The sequence below is a fragment of the Dysidea avara genome, chromosome 1, assembly GCF_963678975.1.
Source record: "Dysidea avara chromosome 1, odDysAvar1.4, whole genome shotgun sequence".
Lineage (NCBI taxonomy): Eukaryota > Metazoa > Porifera > Demospongiae > Dictyoceratida > Dysideidae > Dysidea > Dysidea avara.
The window spans coordinates 17,759,567-17,777,839 of record NC_089272.1 but is presented as its reverse complement, the minus strand read 5'-3'; the positions used below and the strand labels follow the sequence as shown (position 1 = coordinate 17,777,839).

The following is an 18,273-nucleotide window of genomic DNA, read 5'->3' as shown; positions in this document are numbered from 1 at the left end:
CAACCTGTAGAGAGATCAGCTATATAGACACTAGACACAATATAGGGAATTCGGTTACAAGCAAATCACCCAGTGGAGAGATCAGCTACAAACAAATCACCTTGCAGTGAGTTCAGCTACAAACAAATTACCCTGTAGAGAGATCGGCTCCAAACAAAACACCTTGTGGAGACTTCAGCTACAAACAAATCAACCTGTAGAGATTTCAGTTACAAACAAATCACCCACTGTAGAGAGAGCAGCTACAACCAAATCACCCTGTATAGAGAGATCAGCTACAACCAAATCGCCCTGTAGAGAGATCGGCTACAAACAAAACACCTTGTAGAGACTTCAGCTACAAACAAATCAACCTGTAGAGATTTCAGTTACAAACAAATCACCCACTGTAGAGAGAGCAGCTACAACCTAAATCACTCTGTAGAGAGATCAGCTACAAACAAATCACCCTGTAGAGAGTTCAGCTACAAACAAATCACCTTGTAGAGAATTAAGCTACAAACAAATTACCCTGTAGAGAAATCAGCTTCAAACAAATCACCTTGTAGAGAGTTCACTTACAAACAAATCTACCCATAGAGATATCAGTTACAAACAAATCACCCCCTGTAGAGAGATCAGATCATCCTGTAGAGAGTTCAGCTATAAACAAATCACCCTGTAGAAAGTTCAGGTATAAAAAAAATCTCCCTATAGATAGTTTTGATACAAACAAATCACCCTGTAGAGTGTTCAGCAAGATAACAGTCACCCTGCAGAGACATCAGGTTACCCTATAGAGAGGTCAGCTAGAAGAAGTCACCTTGTAGAGAGTTCAGCAACAAAGAACCCACTCTGTAGAGAGTTCAACTAGAAACTAGTTACCCTATACAGAGATCAGCTATATGTAGAAACAAGTCATCCTGTAGAGAATTCAGCTACAAACAAATCACCCTGTAGAGATTTCAGCTACAAACAGATCATCATCCTGTAGATAGTTCAGCTATAGATACAAGTCACCCTGTAGTAGGAGAAGTCACCTTGTAGAGAGATCAGCTAGAAACAAGTCACCTTGTAGAGACCAGCTACAAAGAAACCATCCTGTAGAGAGTTCAGCTACTAACAAATCACCCTGAGAGTTCAGCTATGAACAGATCACCCTGTGGAGAGTTCAGCTATACAAGTCACCCTGTAGAGAGATCAACTAGTAGCAAGTCACCTTGTAGAGAGTTCAGCTACAAAGAAACCATCCTGTAGAGAGTTCAGCTACAAACAAATCATCCTGCATAGAGTTCAGCTGCAAATAAATTACCCTGTAGAGAGTTCAGCTACAAACAAATCACCCTGTAGAGTGTTCGAGCTAGATAAAAGTCACCCTACAGAGAGATCAGGTCACCCTATAGACAGATCAGCTAGAGGAAGTCATCTTGTAGAGAGCCAGCTAGAAACAAGTCACCTTGTAGAGAGTTCAGTGACAAAGAAACTATCCTGTAGAGAGTTATTCTACAAACAAATCGCCCTGTAGAGAGTTCAGATGCAAACAAATCACCCTGTAGAGAGTGCAGCTACAAACAAATCAACCTGTAGAGAGTTTAGCTACATTTCAAGTCCCTTAGTAGAAAGATCAGCTGCGAATTCAAACAAGTTATCCAGTAGGGAATAATAGACATGTAATAAATATATTTATGTAATTACTGATAAAATCAAAAACAATTGAAGTATTAAAAATCTGCTCTGTCTTTTTATTCTTCCTGTGGTAAAGAAATAGGATAGGTTAAAAAAGCCCCAAAGCCAGCCTATGGCCAGCTTTGGGGTATACAAATACAAAAGGAAGTGATATCTAATCAAAAACAGCCAAGCTGTAAAAAAAAGGTGCGGCCCCTAAAAAGGCCAAGGTGAAAAAAGATGTGAAATCCAAGGTGGCGGCCAAGAAATTGCTGTGATGGTAGGTTAATGGTAAAAATTTTAATAACGGCAATTTAGGTGAATTTTTTGCCAAGACCAAGCGGCACAAAAATTCACCTGAATTGTTGTTATTAAAATTTTTACCATTAACCTACCATCACAGCCATTTCTTGGCCGCCACCTTGGATTTCACATCTTTTTTCACCTTGGCCTTTTTAGGGGCCGCACCTTTTTTTACAGCTTGGCTGTTTTTGATTAGATTCCCAATGCTGGCACCTGTCTAGCAGGTGGAATCTTATTTTAAGCATACAGGAAAATCCAAAACTACATTAAAATAAACTATGGACCATTTTGCAAACTTCACCCTGCTGTCTGCAAGTACAAGAAGCACCTCTACAATTAATCCAGTCGCTATTGAAAGTACAGACAATCCCATTACAAATGTAGCCATAGGAAGCCATCTCCCGATACACCATGAATTGACATCTTAAGGGGGGATAAAGGTAAGTCCATGCAAGATCATGCATTGTACTTATTCTAGTATGCCAAAAAATCACCTATCAAGCTGAAGCAATGTCAAACAGTACAAACATTTAGCCTATAGCCCCAGCTGTTTTTGAGTTACACTTGTCTGAAGGCATCAGTAAGTATAAGTTAGTACTGTTAGTGTATGTAAGTCAGTCAGTCAGTCAGTCAGTCAGTTGGTCAGTCAGTCAGTCAGTCAGTCAGTCAGTCAGTCAGTCAGTCAGTCATACAGTAGCAACTGATTGGAAGTATTTTAAGCTGTACCAAAAGCACTTTTGGGCTTCTAAAATATACTGCCAAGGTACCATGAAGGTATTGTGAGGCTGCTTTTTGGCCAATGTTTCTTGTGAGAAAGTGCAAACCTGCATGATCCCTACTATACAATTACCACTATACTATATAATTAATCCTGCTTTGGTTATTATCCACATATGGTAATTACTGTTACCTGAAGAAGGAATTCAGTATCTTAAAATTAAAATATTGTCAGTAGTAATATAGTCAGTACATACTGTAGTAATATAGTCAGTACATACAGTAGTAGATAGATCAATTATTGTCAAAATATATCTATCCAGTCAATCTGATGAATCAGATACGTATAAGTTTTTTGGAAATCTCTTTGTTACATACTTTCGTACTTTGACACATGTATATACAGTATTTTAAAGCATAATAAAAATAAGTATGGCTACCAATAAAATATTTTCCATACTCTTGTATGTATAAATAATACGGGTGTGTGCTTTGTAGTTTCCTGGCTGCGTGACTCACTACCGTGAGTCTTCATATGCATCTTCTTATTACGTATAATGTCTTGATTTATTAATTTTCAGCTAAAAGTAGTGAATATTACTTGGGATTTTTCCAAAACTGGGATGGTGAAGCAAATCAACTTACTATTATGCTGATTAACACTATATCACAACCAGTAAACTTTACAGTAGAGGCTTCAGGAGTAGGATTTCACCAAAGAGGAGTTATAAATGGTGACAGTGATTTTGTTATAATATTGCCAACACGTTTGACAGTATTATCTCAATCTATTAATGATAGCAGTAAAGGGATTCATTTAAGGCTCAACAGTGACACAGTGATGGTGTTTGGTCAAAATGAAAGATCTGCTACAAGTGACACATTCTTTGCTTTACCATACAAAAGATCAAAAGGTGCAACTACATATTATGGTATGTCACTACCTGGGTTTTCTTTGTCTCATCAAAGTGCGATACTGATAGTTGGTACGGAGGACAATACAACAATGAAGTTAACAGTCACACAAACAGCTACCACCAACACTGGTACCACTCTCTACACTGGCAAGGAATACTCATTTGTTGTCAACAGATTACAAACATTTTATATCAGATCAACAGGAGATTTGACTGGAACTAAAATTGTTACAGATAAACAAGTGTCTGTGTTTAGTGGTCATGAAGGTGCCCAGTTAACAACTACTACTTATTTTGGGAGTGTTCTTGTAGAGCAGGTCCCACCTGTCACATTCTGGGGTAGAATATTCTATGCAACAGCATTAGCTAACAGATCATTCTACACTGTTAAGATATTGGCATCATTCAATTTTACTAAGGTTGACATCTTTTGTAATAATTCCATGGAGTCTATTACTCTCAGTGAAAGTCAACACCATAACAAAACACTATCACATCAAGAAAGTTGTGCAATCCACTCAAATCAGCCAGTACTGGTCGTTCAGTTTAGTCATAGTGGATTTGAAGAAGATGATGGCCATGGTGATCCTATGATGATGATAATACCTGCTACAGTTCATTTCTCTGATACCTTTAGTGTCACTACCATTCGTAATGCAAGTAGTCCTGGCTACAGACATTATATTAACATCATAGTGTTGGCACAATACTATCAACCTGATATGATCCACTTAATATCAGGAGGAAGAAATATATCACTAAACACACAGAATGGGTACCAATTAGAGTTAACAATAGTACTGAAGCATATGCTTCACAAGTGAATGTATCAGAAGGTGTGGCTGAAATCATCCATTCCAATAAAGCAGCATTAATGACAGTGAACTCCTATGGGTTTGCAAACATTGATAGCTACGGTCATCCTGGAAGGCTTACAGGTATGTATTAATTTTACATTATCATTCTTGTATGTACACATGTATGTACATAAATGTTTGTACGTATACAGTATTATGCATGAACACAGTATGAATAGAAAGCAAATTTTGGTATCATGATATAATATTGCCATTCAGCTACAACTGGTTGTGAAAAGATTTAAAATAGATTACAAACTGTTCATGCTTGTACATCGGGAAGAATAAGTGATTTGTGCACTTTGTAACAGTTTAACATTGTGAGCCACAACTGATATAAATTTAAAATTCATGCTACTTTACTTTCTCTGCGGTGCTCTATTTGTCAGTTCTTATATATAAATGTAATAATTATAATAATAATCACATAGTGATTTAGCTTGCCATACGTTAGTCTCAATAGTAGGAGTGCAATTAATCCCAAATCACATGGCCTTGTTTCTGCAATTGCACTGTAAAGTAGCCAATAAAATAGCAGAATAACAGAAGCCGTTTAAGTGCACACATGTAGACATTTTGAGTAGCCAATCAGAATTGCTGACATGTGAAGCTTTTAAGTGTAAGAACACTTAATGATGTAATACGTAGAAGGATGATGCAATGACCTTGTAGAAGTTAATGGCCACATACAACTGGACTACAAACCATGAAGGGTGGTCACTATTTGATTAGTAGGCAATCACACACATTTTCATGCAATTATGGAGTAATTAGACTTGTAACAGCCAAAATTGCACTCAAATGTGTGTGATTACCTATACTAATAATGATGATTATTCACACTGCAGAGAGTGATCTCAGCACTACAAAAGATGTCAAACGTAAGCAAATACCATCATAGTACCATACAATTACTTGTGCACTTCGTATTACATATAGTAGTCAATGATACTGTGGTCGGAGATCCATTGTACACTGTTCCCTTGCAAGTAACTGATGAGATAATGGCTGAAAATCCTGACTTTGTTGGCATATCACTTTGTTATGAAATTCGTGGGAGAGCTAATGAAATTTTTAAACTTGTTTCAGACCACTGTGTGTCTGTCACTGCAGAATACATTGAATCAGTAAACAACAACAACCTTAATTTTATCAATAAAATTGGTGTGCTCGCTGTTGACAATGGTGGTGACTGTCAGAACATTACCATTGATGCTGATGGTTGTGTTGCATCTGTTGGAAGAGTAGCAGTTTCTCAGGCACCATACCACATAAATGGTATTAGTGTTAGAAAACTTAGAAACAAATTCCACATAGCAGTACCAAACTGTGAACTGCAGGATCCAATAGTTTGGGTAATTTGTGAAACTAAAAGTTCACTAAAATTTGTCATTATGAGAGGTTCCAATCTCCAACCTACTTCTCATGGGTTGATCGGTACGTAAGTGGCAAGCTAGTAGCATATTAGATTATTGCCTTTCTATTTTAGCTCAGTTCTGGAATGTCCCTATTGAGCTAACGGTGTTTACTGGAGATGTTCCAGATAACGGCTACAGGTACTATGATGTTAAAGTTACACCAGCAGATGGAAAAGTGCGGATGTTTGTTGGATTTTTATATGACATAACCTGGGATTTTATTCAGTCTCCTTGCATCTATGCTGGAAATCAACAAGGTGGCATTGATGGTAGTTTTTTTTGGCTTAAGTGACTCAGTCATTGAAGGCCATTATTACCAATACATTGTCAATGGCCTTTTTAGCACAGATTTTGAATTCTCCCAATTTAACAACAGTCGCTGTTCACTCTAAAGTATGCTGAGTTTACAGATGACTGCATTTATTATTTATTTGAACTTTCAGCTGTTTATGTTAATGCAGTTTTATTAGCAACGCTATGTAATGATATAGCTGGCTGTATAGCATATGACACATTTTTGAACTTGTTGTTTTAATAGTTAAAAAGCAGTGCTATCTATGCATGTTGATTGGTAGATATGTATCACTTAGGGGTTATCAGTTTCACATGTTCGTATTGCAATAGTGTACAGCTGCAGGCATTGTAGCAACTGAAATGTTGGCCATGAACCTACTATTATTACATACTGTAACAGTATGTGAAACTTCTGTTGACAGCAAGTACTATCATGTACCATCATGTACCACGTTAGTGGTACATAATAGGGATCAGGCAGAAATTTTTCAAAACACTCTAATAGAACGCACGCCAAAAGCAGTCTTCCGGGCTTTAGATTTTATTTCTAAAACATTCTAGACCTTTCTTTTGTGTTTACAACACTAGCCAACAAGTATTAAAAGTAAGGGAAATGGTTTTAGGTGTTTTTTAAAATTTTGAAAATGGTTAGATTCTCCATCTTCTTCTTTCTTTCTTCTTTCTTCTTTCTTTCTTGTTTCGCGCGCCTACAGCTCGTAGGAAGTAGATATCAGCCCTAAAAACGTATGGCGTATTTAAAAAACATTCGTACCCAGGTCTGTGTGGTATTAAAATCTTCCCTCTCTAATGCGATTGCGAGATATAGAGCAAGACTCACTCTTCGAGACGCCATTCGATCGAGAAGCCATACAGATGATAATATAGAATTGTTTAAAATTCCATTGCTTTAGCTCACAGGACTAAAATGCATCAAGTTGTATCACACTAAACATTAAACATAACTATTGTTCACTGAAACTCGGGTTTTAGACTTCCTTCATTACGAGACAGTGAAGGGGGTGTGGCCCGCACCTCGTCACTTAAACTATTACTGTACGCCTTTCGTGTATACTTTCTATTATATTCTTCAGCTGTTTACCAGCTAAGAGTCGACATAACAAGGCTTGTAAGCTATTGGAACACACTGGTAAATTTCGAATTGAAAAGGGGTGTGTCCCTTCCGTACGCGATTGAAAAATAAAAAGCGGGATACTCCGTATACTCAGCGCTTTAATTGGAGTCGACCACGTTTTGTCAAGCGTGTGTTTTACTCGTGTTGAGATTTCGCACCGCTTCGTTGCAGTAAACGGTCACACTAGTGGATTTATCTACTCGTCAAAGGAAAGTGGTATTGTTTACTGTATTGTTAACTGTATTGTTAACTAATTGTTTATTAAACTTATTTATGTAATTGTTTATTGCCAGTTGATATTACAATGGGTTTCTTTATTAAACAATCATGTACTGTTGAACGTATATTTAAGAAGTAGTCCATGTGCATGGACATGAAAAAAATCATGAAACTAGTGGGGCAAAAAAATTATTAATTTTCAACAAGTAGAATAGGGATCAAAGATTTGATTTTGAAAAAAACTGCGTAAACAAGAAGTAATAGGGATGATAATCCACAAAATTCTATGCATCATCAGTTCAAAGCAAGTTATTTGAATAGTGTACACTCAATTTGCGATTCCTATTTCAACTTGTGGTTAAATTTTGTTAAAATGTTGAAATAGGAATCGCAAATTGAGTGTACACTATTCAAATAACTTGCTTTGAACTGATGATGCATAGAATTTTGTGGATTATCATCCCTATTACTTCTTGTTTACGCAGTTTTTTTCAAAATCAAATCTTTGATCCCTATTCTACTTGTTGAAAATTAATAATTTTTTTGCCCCACTAGTATACCTTTAATCAAGAAATCTTTGTGTTAATATTCTTTGATATAATTTTTACAAAATTTTATCAAATATGCAAGACTACAGGGTGAAGTGATTACTGGCTCAGTATCGAATTTTAATAGAAATATCACTGAGTAAGTAATTGCACCACAATCAATCCACAATAATCCTGTTCTTTGTGAAAATGTTCTTTTAATTACCAAGTTTTATCAAATGTGCAAGGTTACAGGGTGAAGTAATTACTTGCTCAGCATTGAATTTTAATAGAGATATCGCTGAACAAGTAATTGCACCACAATCAATCCACTATGATTCTGTTGTGATTCACAAAGATGATGATACACTATAGTGATAAGACTATACTCTACTACACAATGCAGCTTACTGTATTTTCTAATAAATGCAAGTATGTTATAGTTGGGTGTACATTCCGTCCGTAATTCTCCTTATTCTAAAACTACATATATACTAGATAATGTATTTGTATTCTGCATTTAGCCTGTAGTTTGCTTATTTATGCACACTGCTTGCTTTAATTTAGCAACTATAATAATTATTATGTACACTGCAAGCTGACCAGTGATGGCATGTGACATAGTGTGTATTAATTCTTACAAGTATTCAAGAGGAGACCTCATTTGGGTAATACAGTATGTGATTTTAGCTTCTTAAATACTGTACCAGTTCACATAGGTCAAGTATACATGGATTTCCATTAGATATGTTCAACAGGGTAAGTGTTTATGCCACTCTACAGTATACTGTAATACAGATCACTGATAGTACCACATCATCCACAATGTACATCAATATCACTGATACCAATGCTACAATACACAATGGAATGTCAATTCTCAGATAACTCAAGAGCTACCCTTGATTCATGTCACATTTTATGTATACAAGTACAGTATAAGGAAAAATTAGGAAATTTAATTCATAGAAAAAGGATAGAGACTGAAGTAGGGCTGTCCACTAGTATACCTGCAGGTGTAGGTGACCTCCTTTGTTTCCCTACTTTTTCCTAATAGAACTTAAAATTCCTAATTTTTCCTTATACTTGTTTATTCACTTTTTTGTAACATTGTTATGACTGGTGAAACAACACATACTGCATCAAAAGAAAAGATGGTACCAGAGTTAATGTTTTCATCTGAATGAGTGCCCCAGCTATCAATTACTGACTTGAAAGTGAAGTGGCCATTACGCTTCACATTCAGCCCATTTAATATAAGCAAACTTAGTTGCTAAGTAACATTAAACAACTTACCAATGTGCATTGAGTTTGTATACACAGATTGCTAGATCTGGTAAACCCTCAGGTAAACCACACTATGTGACTAATTAATGCGTGTATGGTGCAAATGTATTATGATAAATTACAATGAATTGACCTTTTCTCCAATCCTGGATCTATCAACCTAGTATTGAATTTCAAGAAGAGCATTTACCCCTTTTAATGTTTGACTCTACCTTCCATGCTAAACACACTTGACATCGTCTTTCACTTATACCATCCACATTGTAAATACTCAATTTGAAATTGAATTTAAAAACACGCATCATGTGCCTCTGCGTGAGGTGTTATAGGGACTTACCAAGGAGGATTTTCTGCCAAATATACATGTACTGTATCACATGATACCTATCAAATGAACACAGGAGTCAATGGTTGGGCAAAAGTTGATGACGGTCAGGCAAGAAACTGTGATGGTTGGGCAAATGCCCACCTCTGGCTATGCTTAAGAATGGTTTTAAGTTTTCAGTACTTAATCACAATTCCTACTGTCCATATCTACCATCTAGCAAACTTTTGCCAATGAATAGTCTTAGCAGTACTGTATATATCAGCAAAATAATTAATTTTGCCTATGATCGATACACGCAGAGTATTAATGTCAACATGTTGTTTTGTTTCATGTGTCGATAATAGGGTATTGAAATTTATTCAATACCTTTTTTCATTTTATATGTCACTAATAGAGTATTGAAATTTCAACGCTCTTGGAGTATTGAAATTTCAATACTTTCTTTTGTTTCTTCATAATAAGATATTGTACTTTAATGTGTCTATCATTGAGTATTGAAATTTCAATAGTTCTTTTGTTTTGTCTATTGTATCTTTTTGTTTTATGTGTCTATTGAAATTTCAATACCTTTTCTTTGTCTATCATTCGGTATCGATATTTCAATACCTTAATGTTCCATGAACCTGTAATTTGAGTTATTACAATTTCAATACCTTATCCATTTGCTAAAAAATGAATAATAATTATTATTAATTTCCTGGAGTGTATGTTACAGGTTGTAGTTGGAAAAAAAAACAAGGATATCAGCCAGTTGACCAACAAGTTAGATGTACTACTACCTCCACATCAGCATTCCCCATCAATTTCTACATCACCTTCCTCAGCTTTACCTTGTAATGCATAACTTGGTAGTTATGTGTTAGCTACTGAAGTGTGAGAAGTATAAAGAATTTGTGTCCCAAACTGGAAAGTTGAAAACAGTGAAGGAAATCACTTTCACAGTTCAGTGCCTAGAAAGGAATATGAACGGAGGTGGAAGTTTTGTATAATTTCTTGCTTGTTATAACTGGCTGTTAGTTTTGCTGTCATTTTTGGAAACTATTTATTTTTCTGCAATAGAATTCTGCTATCACATGATTCACCAGTTTATGATAGATACAATGTTGATACGTATTTATCACAATTAAGAATAACAAATAGGTCAAATTTTGCTAATGTGGATTTTATGCACAGGAATGTGGTTTAAAATACCAAATTTGATATTTGACATTTTGTTGATATTTTCAGCCAGTTATTGAAATTTTACTCCCAAAATGTTATGATTTGTGCATTTGAGGTGAATGTACTGTATCAAAATACAGTTACAGTATCTGTAGCTGCAGGACTATAGAGAAAAGTATAATGTGACAATTAAAACTAGCTGGTAGGTAATATCAGTTGTATTTATACCAAGCAAAAGAAAAATGGATGTCTCTGGGCTGCTCACGTAGCACCTGTTCTCTTTTTAAAAATTCTTTGCTCCATAGGTGTAGTCTTGGACTGAACCATTTTCATGCAAAACAACACACACAAAACTTAGCTAACTAATTAAAAGTGATGCGTACACTAAAACTGATTATGTTCTGAATGTGCATTGTCTTTGTCTATACCCATACCAAGTTTCATCTTCATAAGAGCTCAGATGATAAAGCAATCACAAGTTTTTTTTTATTTTTTGCTATTGCATGTTATTTACATGCAGAATGTTTTTTTGAACTTGCACAGTTATGTACCTAATTTTAAGATGGCACTCTAGTACCAGGTCAACAGTTGTGGATGGGTTGTATACAGCAACAAGACTGGACTACTGGACTGTGTATTTTCTTTCCATAGCAATATATATACACAGTAAAAACAAAATAGTGAAGGTTACTACTAAATGTAGTGAACATCACTACTAATGTCTGCCACCATACTCACTATTTTGTGCGGTGATTTTCACTACTAATTTTGTAGTGACTCTCACTATCATGTACATAGTACGAATATTCACTCACTACAAGAGTAGTGAGGGTCACTACAAAAGTATTGAATGTCACTACACAAAAGTAGTGAGTATTGTGGCAGAAATTAGTAGTGAAATTCAGTACTAATTTTTTACAGTGTATAATAATTCGGGAAACTGTAGCTGCATGTTGCTAAAATGAATGTTGTGAGTGAGTATTGGGTACCAATAGATGGTATAGTTGACTTGGGATGGATGTCCATATGTTTGATTGTGACAATAAGTTTGACCATTTAGTGAATTTAGTAACAACTATATTTCTGTGCATACTTAAAAAAAAAAAATTACTACCAATGTATTCAGTATGTGTAGCTACAGATGTACAGTACATTCAGTGTAGCATTGTCCTATCAGTGGTGGATACAGACTTTTATACAAAGTGCATGGGTTTCACTCTGAGGCATGCATGGGTACTGAATTGGTATATACAGTCTTACTATAGTTACGTAGCTATCTAGTTGTATAGACAATACCATCGAAATAAGTGTTCTTGGACATTAGTTATCTCCAGTCATTCCTGTCCTTACTGTGTGGTATTCTAGGTTATATTATTATTATTTATGACGTCAAATTACGAAAATTATTATTATTTTTATTACTTGGTTATGTATTTATTATTGGTATTACTGTGCAGACCTCTAATAGAGTATAATAGTGCACAGATCACAACATACATACACGTATATAAATTAAATAATTGCTAGTTTTTGTTTGAATTGATCAATATCATTAGAGTTTCACGCTTTTGGGTAGATCATTCCAGATTTTGATTGCCGAAGAAATAATAGTAATAATAATGCTTTACAGAATAGTAATTCTGAGGGTCTACTAGTGACCTACACTGATAGCCTAACATACATTAAATAATAACTATACACTAACATCTACATACTTAGTTACAAGTGGTTAAAATTGTTAGATGCAGGATTCTTGGAACAACGGGAACAGGAACAAAGGTAATGGAAACAACAAGGTGAATTGTCAAAGTTAGCTAAGAAATGATTCCATAAAAATTCCCTCAGTTTCTGTTTTATTACAGTTAGTGATTGTGTATGATCAATCATTGGCACAGAGTTCCATAGTCTAGGTAGGCAAAAAAAATAGGAGTCCATAGCTGCATTGGTATGGGCTGTCTTGTGGTGTAGTTTGGTGCCAGAAGATCTAGTAGAACCAGTATTGAAGCTGACATAGTTCAGGATATTGAACTTATCAGTAGGAGTTTTAAGTGATTTGATTTAAAAATGATGTCAGATATTTCATAAATATACATCAATGGCAACATACCAAGTTGGGTCAATCTAGTCCTGTAGTCTGAAGTGTAATCAGAGAGTATGAATTTAGTAGCATGCCTTTGTTACCTTCTCAATTAATAAATACTTTAGGTTTAAGGAAAAAAATCCATCCCCCTGGAGGAGACTGAGTGTGGCCCCGACTAGACATTGGGTTACCTGCAGTTTGAATCCTGGGGTTGGAGGAATTTTTTTTCCTTACTTTGGCCCCTTTTCTTTTACACCTTTTCAGCTATAAGTCACTAAGTCCATTCCTTGCAATTAGGTTAGGTAATCGGTAATCCTAAGGCTGCAGCACATGTTGCTGTCTGACTTCAGTGCTGGTCACTGTAAAGCGCTAATAACAATAACAATTAATTCAATGTCTTTCAACAAATAAGGTCTCCACAATGTGGAGCAGTATAACAATTTATAACTCACTAATGATATGTACTATCCTGAAGACAATACGAATCCTCGAATACTCTACGTAACAGTCCAAGTTACTATAGCAGGTTTTAGAGGAAATCATTTCACAATGTTTTCTCCATGACAATGAGTTAATGAAAATAATCCCTAGGTCTTTGCAACTGGGTGATTCATTGATTAGCTATGTGATCATTTATGATGTACTGAGAGTTGAATTTATGATGGAAACTCATGAATACAAATTTATAGAGGTTAAATGACAGATGATTGTTAATAGTCCAATTAAATAAAGAGTTGAGGTCTTCTTGAAGCTGCTGCATGTCCAGTATGGAAATGATTTGCCGAAAGCACTTTGTGTCATCTGCAGATATTCAACAAGCTGCAGTATTTTCAAGGTCTCAGTGTAGATTCTGTGCTGAGTGGTCAGTGGAAACATCGTAGGACTTTTTCTTTAAATGTTAAAAGGTCCACAACTTCAGTAATATCTAAGTTGCATTCTACAAATTAATCAGAGGATATTTTTGGCTAGGAATAATAAAGAGTGGCTGGATGTGACTAGTATTAGCTAATTTATATAGCTTTTTTTAATTTTTTTTTAACAATGATAATATAAATAAACACTTAAACAGTGGACAGAGAGGCAAACTCTGCCCAGTCCTGGGATGATGGTATTGTTGCCATTACAGAAGCAGCATTGCCATGTTGAACATCAATGACAATCTTCTGAATCAAAAATTGGGTGGCCCTATTATCACCAGACTGTTACATCACCCGGGAACCTATCCGCCTCACTAATGAGCGTGTACATGAACCCCAAGCACCCAGGGTCTCAACACATAAAGGGGAGAAGTGAAATGATGGAATCAGAGAAGAATACTTTCTGCACTTAGCTGACTCTGCAGAGTTTGCCAGCCGGCTGGCACCACTTGCAGAAGTAGATAAATTAGATGGGGGCAGGGTGTCTGAACAGGCCAGCAAAGTCCCAGAGCAAGGGTAAGCCCCGTGACCAAGGAATCAATGACATGCCATCTGGCCTCTTACCATCATTACGACTGTGACACACACACCGACTGGCTCCAAAACAGCAGGTACACTTCCAGATACCAGAGCACGACGAATAGTTTCATTCACTGCAGCGTGCCGAGGAATTTCCACCCTTGCGATGCCCACGCAGGTTCTTCCTTAGGACCATACATGTGGGTCGCATGTGACCGAGGACTATCGCACTTTCTGTAATTTATGTACTTTCATCAGTCACTTCATAATTGATGGTTTTCTCTCATTTCGGTTTAAATTAAAGCTACGTATGCTACTACAGTATACACGCTTTATACTTCCGCAGCACGTGCTCCAATTCATAAGGCAGAACCGGAAAATGCGCTTATCAAGACTCACGGTAGTGAATCGCGCGGCCAGTAAAGCAGAAACGCGCGCCGCAGACAATAAATGACGCGACCACTACGTGAGGATTTTTACAGGAACGAACGTTGTCAAATTCGGCCGTCCTGTAACTCATCCGCCACTTACGCTATCCCTCTGAAACTCTAGAGTTGAACTCATCGTGTCACTAGTAACTACCACACAAGCAGTGAAGCAAATCCATGCCGATTGTTTCGTGATCGAGATTGCCGACATCAAAGGGGAAGTTTCATTTTTTTTTATTTTTATCGCATGCGGTTAGACGCAACCGCAGGTGTATGCCTTGCGTTCCTTTGTGCATTCCAAACATTGATTGCCCTGCTATCGCTTCAGTATTCACTCAATCGCCTCAAAATTCACATCATCGATTTCACCATACATGATTACCCTACAGTCGTAATTTCAGCACCAAACGAAGTTTCAGTCGTCCTCAGTCGACCTAGAGGCCAAATACAAAACCCGGCTCCTTCTGGATATAAAAGTCATGAAATATAGAGTTAATATTTCACGAAATATAAGTGTTAAGCAATGATGTAGCTACTCTATGACTATTGGTACTAGTGGTACTGCTGGTACAACTGGTACTAGTGGTAGCTACTGGTACTAGTGGTAGCTACTGGTACTAGTGGTACTGCTGGTACTATTGGTACTAGTGGTACTGCAGGTACTAGTGGTACTGCAGGTACTAGTGGTACTGCTGGTACTAGTGGTACTGCTGGTACTGCAGGTACTATTGGTACTAGTGGTACTGCAGGTACTAGTGGTACTGCTGGTACTAGTGGTACTGCAGGTACTAGTGGTACTGCTGGTACTACTGGTACTAGTGGTAGCTACTGGTACTAGTGGTACTGCAGGTACTAGTGGTACTGCTGGTACTAGTGGTACTGCTGGTACTAGTGGTAGCTACTGGTACTAGGGGTAGCTACTGGTACTAGTGGTACTACTGGTACTATTGGTACTGCTGGTACTAGAGGTACTGCTGGTACTAGTGGTACTGCTGGTACTATTGGTACTGCTGGTACTACTGGTACTACTGGTACTAGTGGTACTGCTGGTACTACTGGTACTGCTGGTACTACTGTTACTAGTGGTACTGCAGGTACTAGTGGTACTGCTGGTACTACTGGTACTGCTGGTACTAGTGGTACTGCTGGTACTAGTGGTACTACAGGTACTGCTGGTACTGCTGGTACTAGTGGTACTGCTGGTACTAGTGGTACTGCAGGTACTATTGGTACTAGTGGTACTGCAGGTACTAGTGGTACTGCTGGTACTAGTGGTACTGCAGGTACTAGTGGTACTGCTGGTACTAGAGGTACTGCTGGTACTAGTGGTACTGCTGGTACTATTGGTACTGCTGGTACTACTGTTACTAGTGGTACTGCAGGTACTAGTGGTACTGCTGGTACTACTGGTACTAGTGGTACTGCTGGTACTAGTGGTACTACAGGTACTGCTGGTACTGCTGGTACTAGTGGTACTGCTGGTACTAGTGGTACTGCAGGTACTATTGGTACTAGTGGTACTGCAGGTACTAGTGGTACTGCTGGTACTAGTGGTACTGCAGGTACTAGTGGTACTGCTGGTACTACTGGTACTAGTGGTAGCTACTGGTACTAGTGGTACTGCTGGTACTGCAGGTACTAGTGGTACTGCTGGTACTAGTGGTACTATTGGTACTGCTGGTACTAGAGGTACTGCTGGTACTAGTGGTACTGCTGGTACTATTGGTACTGCTGGTACTACTGGTACTACTGGTACTAGTGGTACTGCTGGTACTACTGGTACTGCTGGTACTACTGTTACTAGTGGTACTGCAGGTACTAGTGGTACTGCTGGTACTGCTGGTACTAGTGGTACTGCTGGTACTAGTGGTACTGCTGGTACTGCTGGTACTAGTGGTACTGCTGGTACTAGTGGTACTGCTGGTACTGCAGGTACTATTGGTACTAGTGGTACTGCAGGTACTAGTGGTACTGCTGGTACTAGTGGTACTGCAGGTACTAGTGGTACTGCTGGTACTACTGGTACTAGTGGTAGCTACTGGTACTAGTGGTACTGCAGGTACTAGTGGTACTGCTGGTACTAGTGGTACTGCTGGTACTAGTGGTAGCTACTGGTACTAGGGGTAGCTACTGGTACTAGTGGTACTACTGGTACTATTGGTACTGCTGGTACTAGAGGTACTGCTGGTACTAGTGGTACTGCTGGTACTATTGGTACTGCTGGTACTACTGGTACTACTGGTACTAGTGGTACTGCTGGTACTACTGGTACTGCTGGTACTACTGTTACTAGTGGTACTGCAGGTACTAGTGGTACTGCTGGTACTACTGGTACTGCTGGTACTAGTGGTACTGCTGGTACTAGTGGTACTACAGGTACTGTTGGTACTAGTGGTACTGCTGGTACTAGTGGTACTACTGGTACTGCAGGTACTAGTGGTACTGCTGGTACTAGTGGTACTGCTGGTACTGCAGGTACTAGTGGTACTGCTGGTACTAGTGGTACTGCTGGTACTGCTGGTACTATTGGTACTGCTGGTACTAGTGGTACTGCAGGTACTGCAAGTACTAGTGGTACTGCTGGTACTAGTGGTACTGCTGGTACTAGTGGTACTGCTGGTACTGCAGGTACTGGTGGTACTGCAGGTACTAGTGGTACTGCTGGTACTAGTGGTACTGCTGGTACTGCTGGTACTAGTGGTACTAGTGGTACTGCTGGTACTAGTGGTACTGCTGGTACTAGTGGTACTGCTGGTACTGCAGGTACTAGTGGTACTGCTGGTACTAGTGGTACTGCTGGTACTAGTGGTACTGCTGGTACTGGTGGTACTATTGGTACTGCTGATACTAGTGGTACTGCTGGTACTAGTCGTATTGCTGGACTGCTGGTACTAGTGGTACTGCAGGTACTAGTGGTACTGCTGGTACTGGTGGTACTATTGGTACTGCTGATACTAGTGGTACTGCTGGTACTAGTCGTATTGCTGGACTGCTGGTACTAGTGGTACTGCAGGTACTAGTGGTACTGCTGGTACTGGTGGTACTGCTGGTACTGCAGGTACTAGTGGTACTGCTGGTACTAGTGGTACTGCTGGTACTACTGGTACTGCTGGTACTGGTGGTACTGCTGGTACTACTGGTACTAGTGGTACTGCTGGTACTACAGGTACTGCTTGTACTATTGGTACTTGTGGTACTAGTGGTACTGCTGGTACTACAGGTACTGTTGGTACTAGTGGTACTGCTGGTACTAGTGGTACTGCTGGTACTATTGGTACTGCTGGAACTAGTGGTACTGCTGGTACTAGTGGTACTGCTGGTACTATTGGTACTAGTGGTACTGCTGGTACTAGTGGTACTGCTGGTACTAGTGGTACTGCTGGTACTACAGGTACTTCTGGTACTAGTGGTACTGCTGGTACTACAGGTACTTCTGGTACTAGTGGTACTGCTGGTACTAGTGGTACTGCTGGTACTAGTGGTACTGCTGGTACTAGTGGTACTGCTGGTACAGCTGGTACCTAA

At 38.3% G+C, this 18,273-nt stretch overlaps 2 protein-coding genes across 2 annotated transcripts in view; both read left to right on the top strand.

Annotated features, from left to right (window-relative positions):
• Positions 1-5,319, top strand: part of LOC136248905 (uncharacterized) — a 43,075-nt gene extending 37,756 nt beyond the window's left edge. Inside the window, exons 7-8 of the mRNA XM_066040754.1 lie at positions 3,246-4,519; positions 5,287-5,319. Coding sequence (XP_065896826.1) covers positions 3,246-4,405 — 1,160 coding nt within the window. The 3' untranslated portion in view covers positions 4,406-4,519; positions 5,287-5,319. The remainder of the gene's footprint in view (positions 1-3,245; positions 4,520-5,286) is intronic.
• LOC136263932 (uncharacterized PE-PGRS family protein PE_PGRS54-like) lies at positions 5,265-18,273 on the top strand. The gene is made up of 8 exons (XM_066058615.1): positions 5,265-5,319; positions 5,378-5,875; positions 5,928-6,031; positions 15,491-15,569; positions 15,666-15,979; positions 16,968-17,376; positions 17,655-17,717; positions 17,762-18,273. The coding sequence occupies exons 1-8, from the start codon at positions 5,265-5,267 to the stop codon at positions 18,271-18,273; spliced, it is 2,034 nt and encodes a 677-aa protein (XP_065914687.1).

What these genes read in the sequence shown, in the direction of transcription:
- LOC136263932 (XM_066058615.1), top strand. Translation starts at nt 5,265, where the DNA reads ATGATGATTATTCACACTGCAGAGAGTGATCTCAGCACTACAAAAGAT. An exon ending in TACTTCTCATGGGTTGATCG is followed by an intron (nt 5,876 to 5,927) that starts GTACGTAAGTGG and finishes TTTCTATTTTAG; the next exon opens with CTCAGTTCTGGAATGTCCCT. An exon ending in TGGTACTGCTGGTACTGCAG is followed by an intron (nt 17,377 to 17,654) that starts GTACTGGTGGTA and finishes GTGGTACTGCAG; the next exon opens with GTACTAGTGGTACTGCTGGT.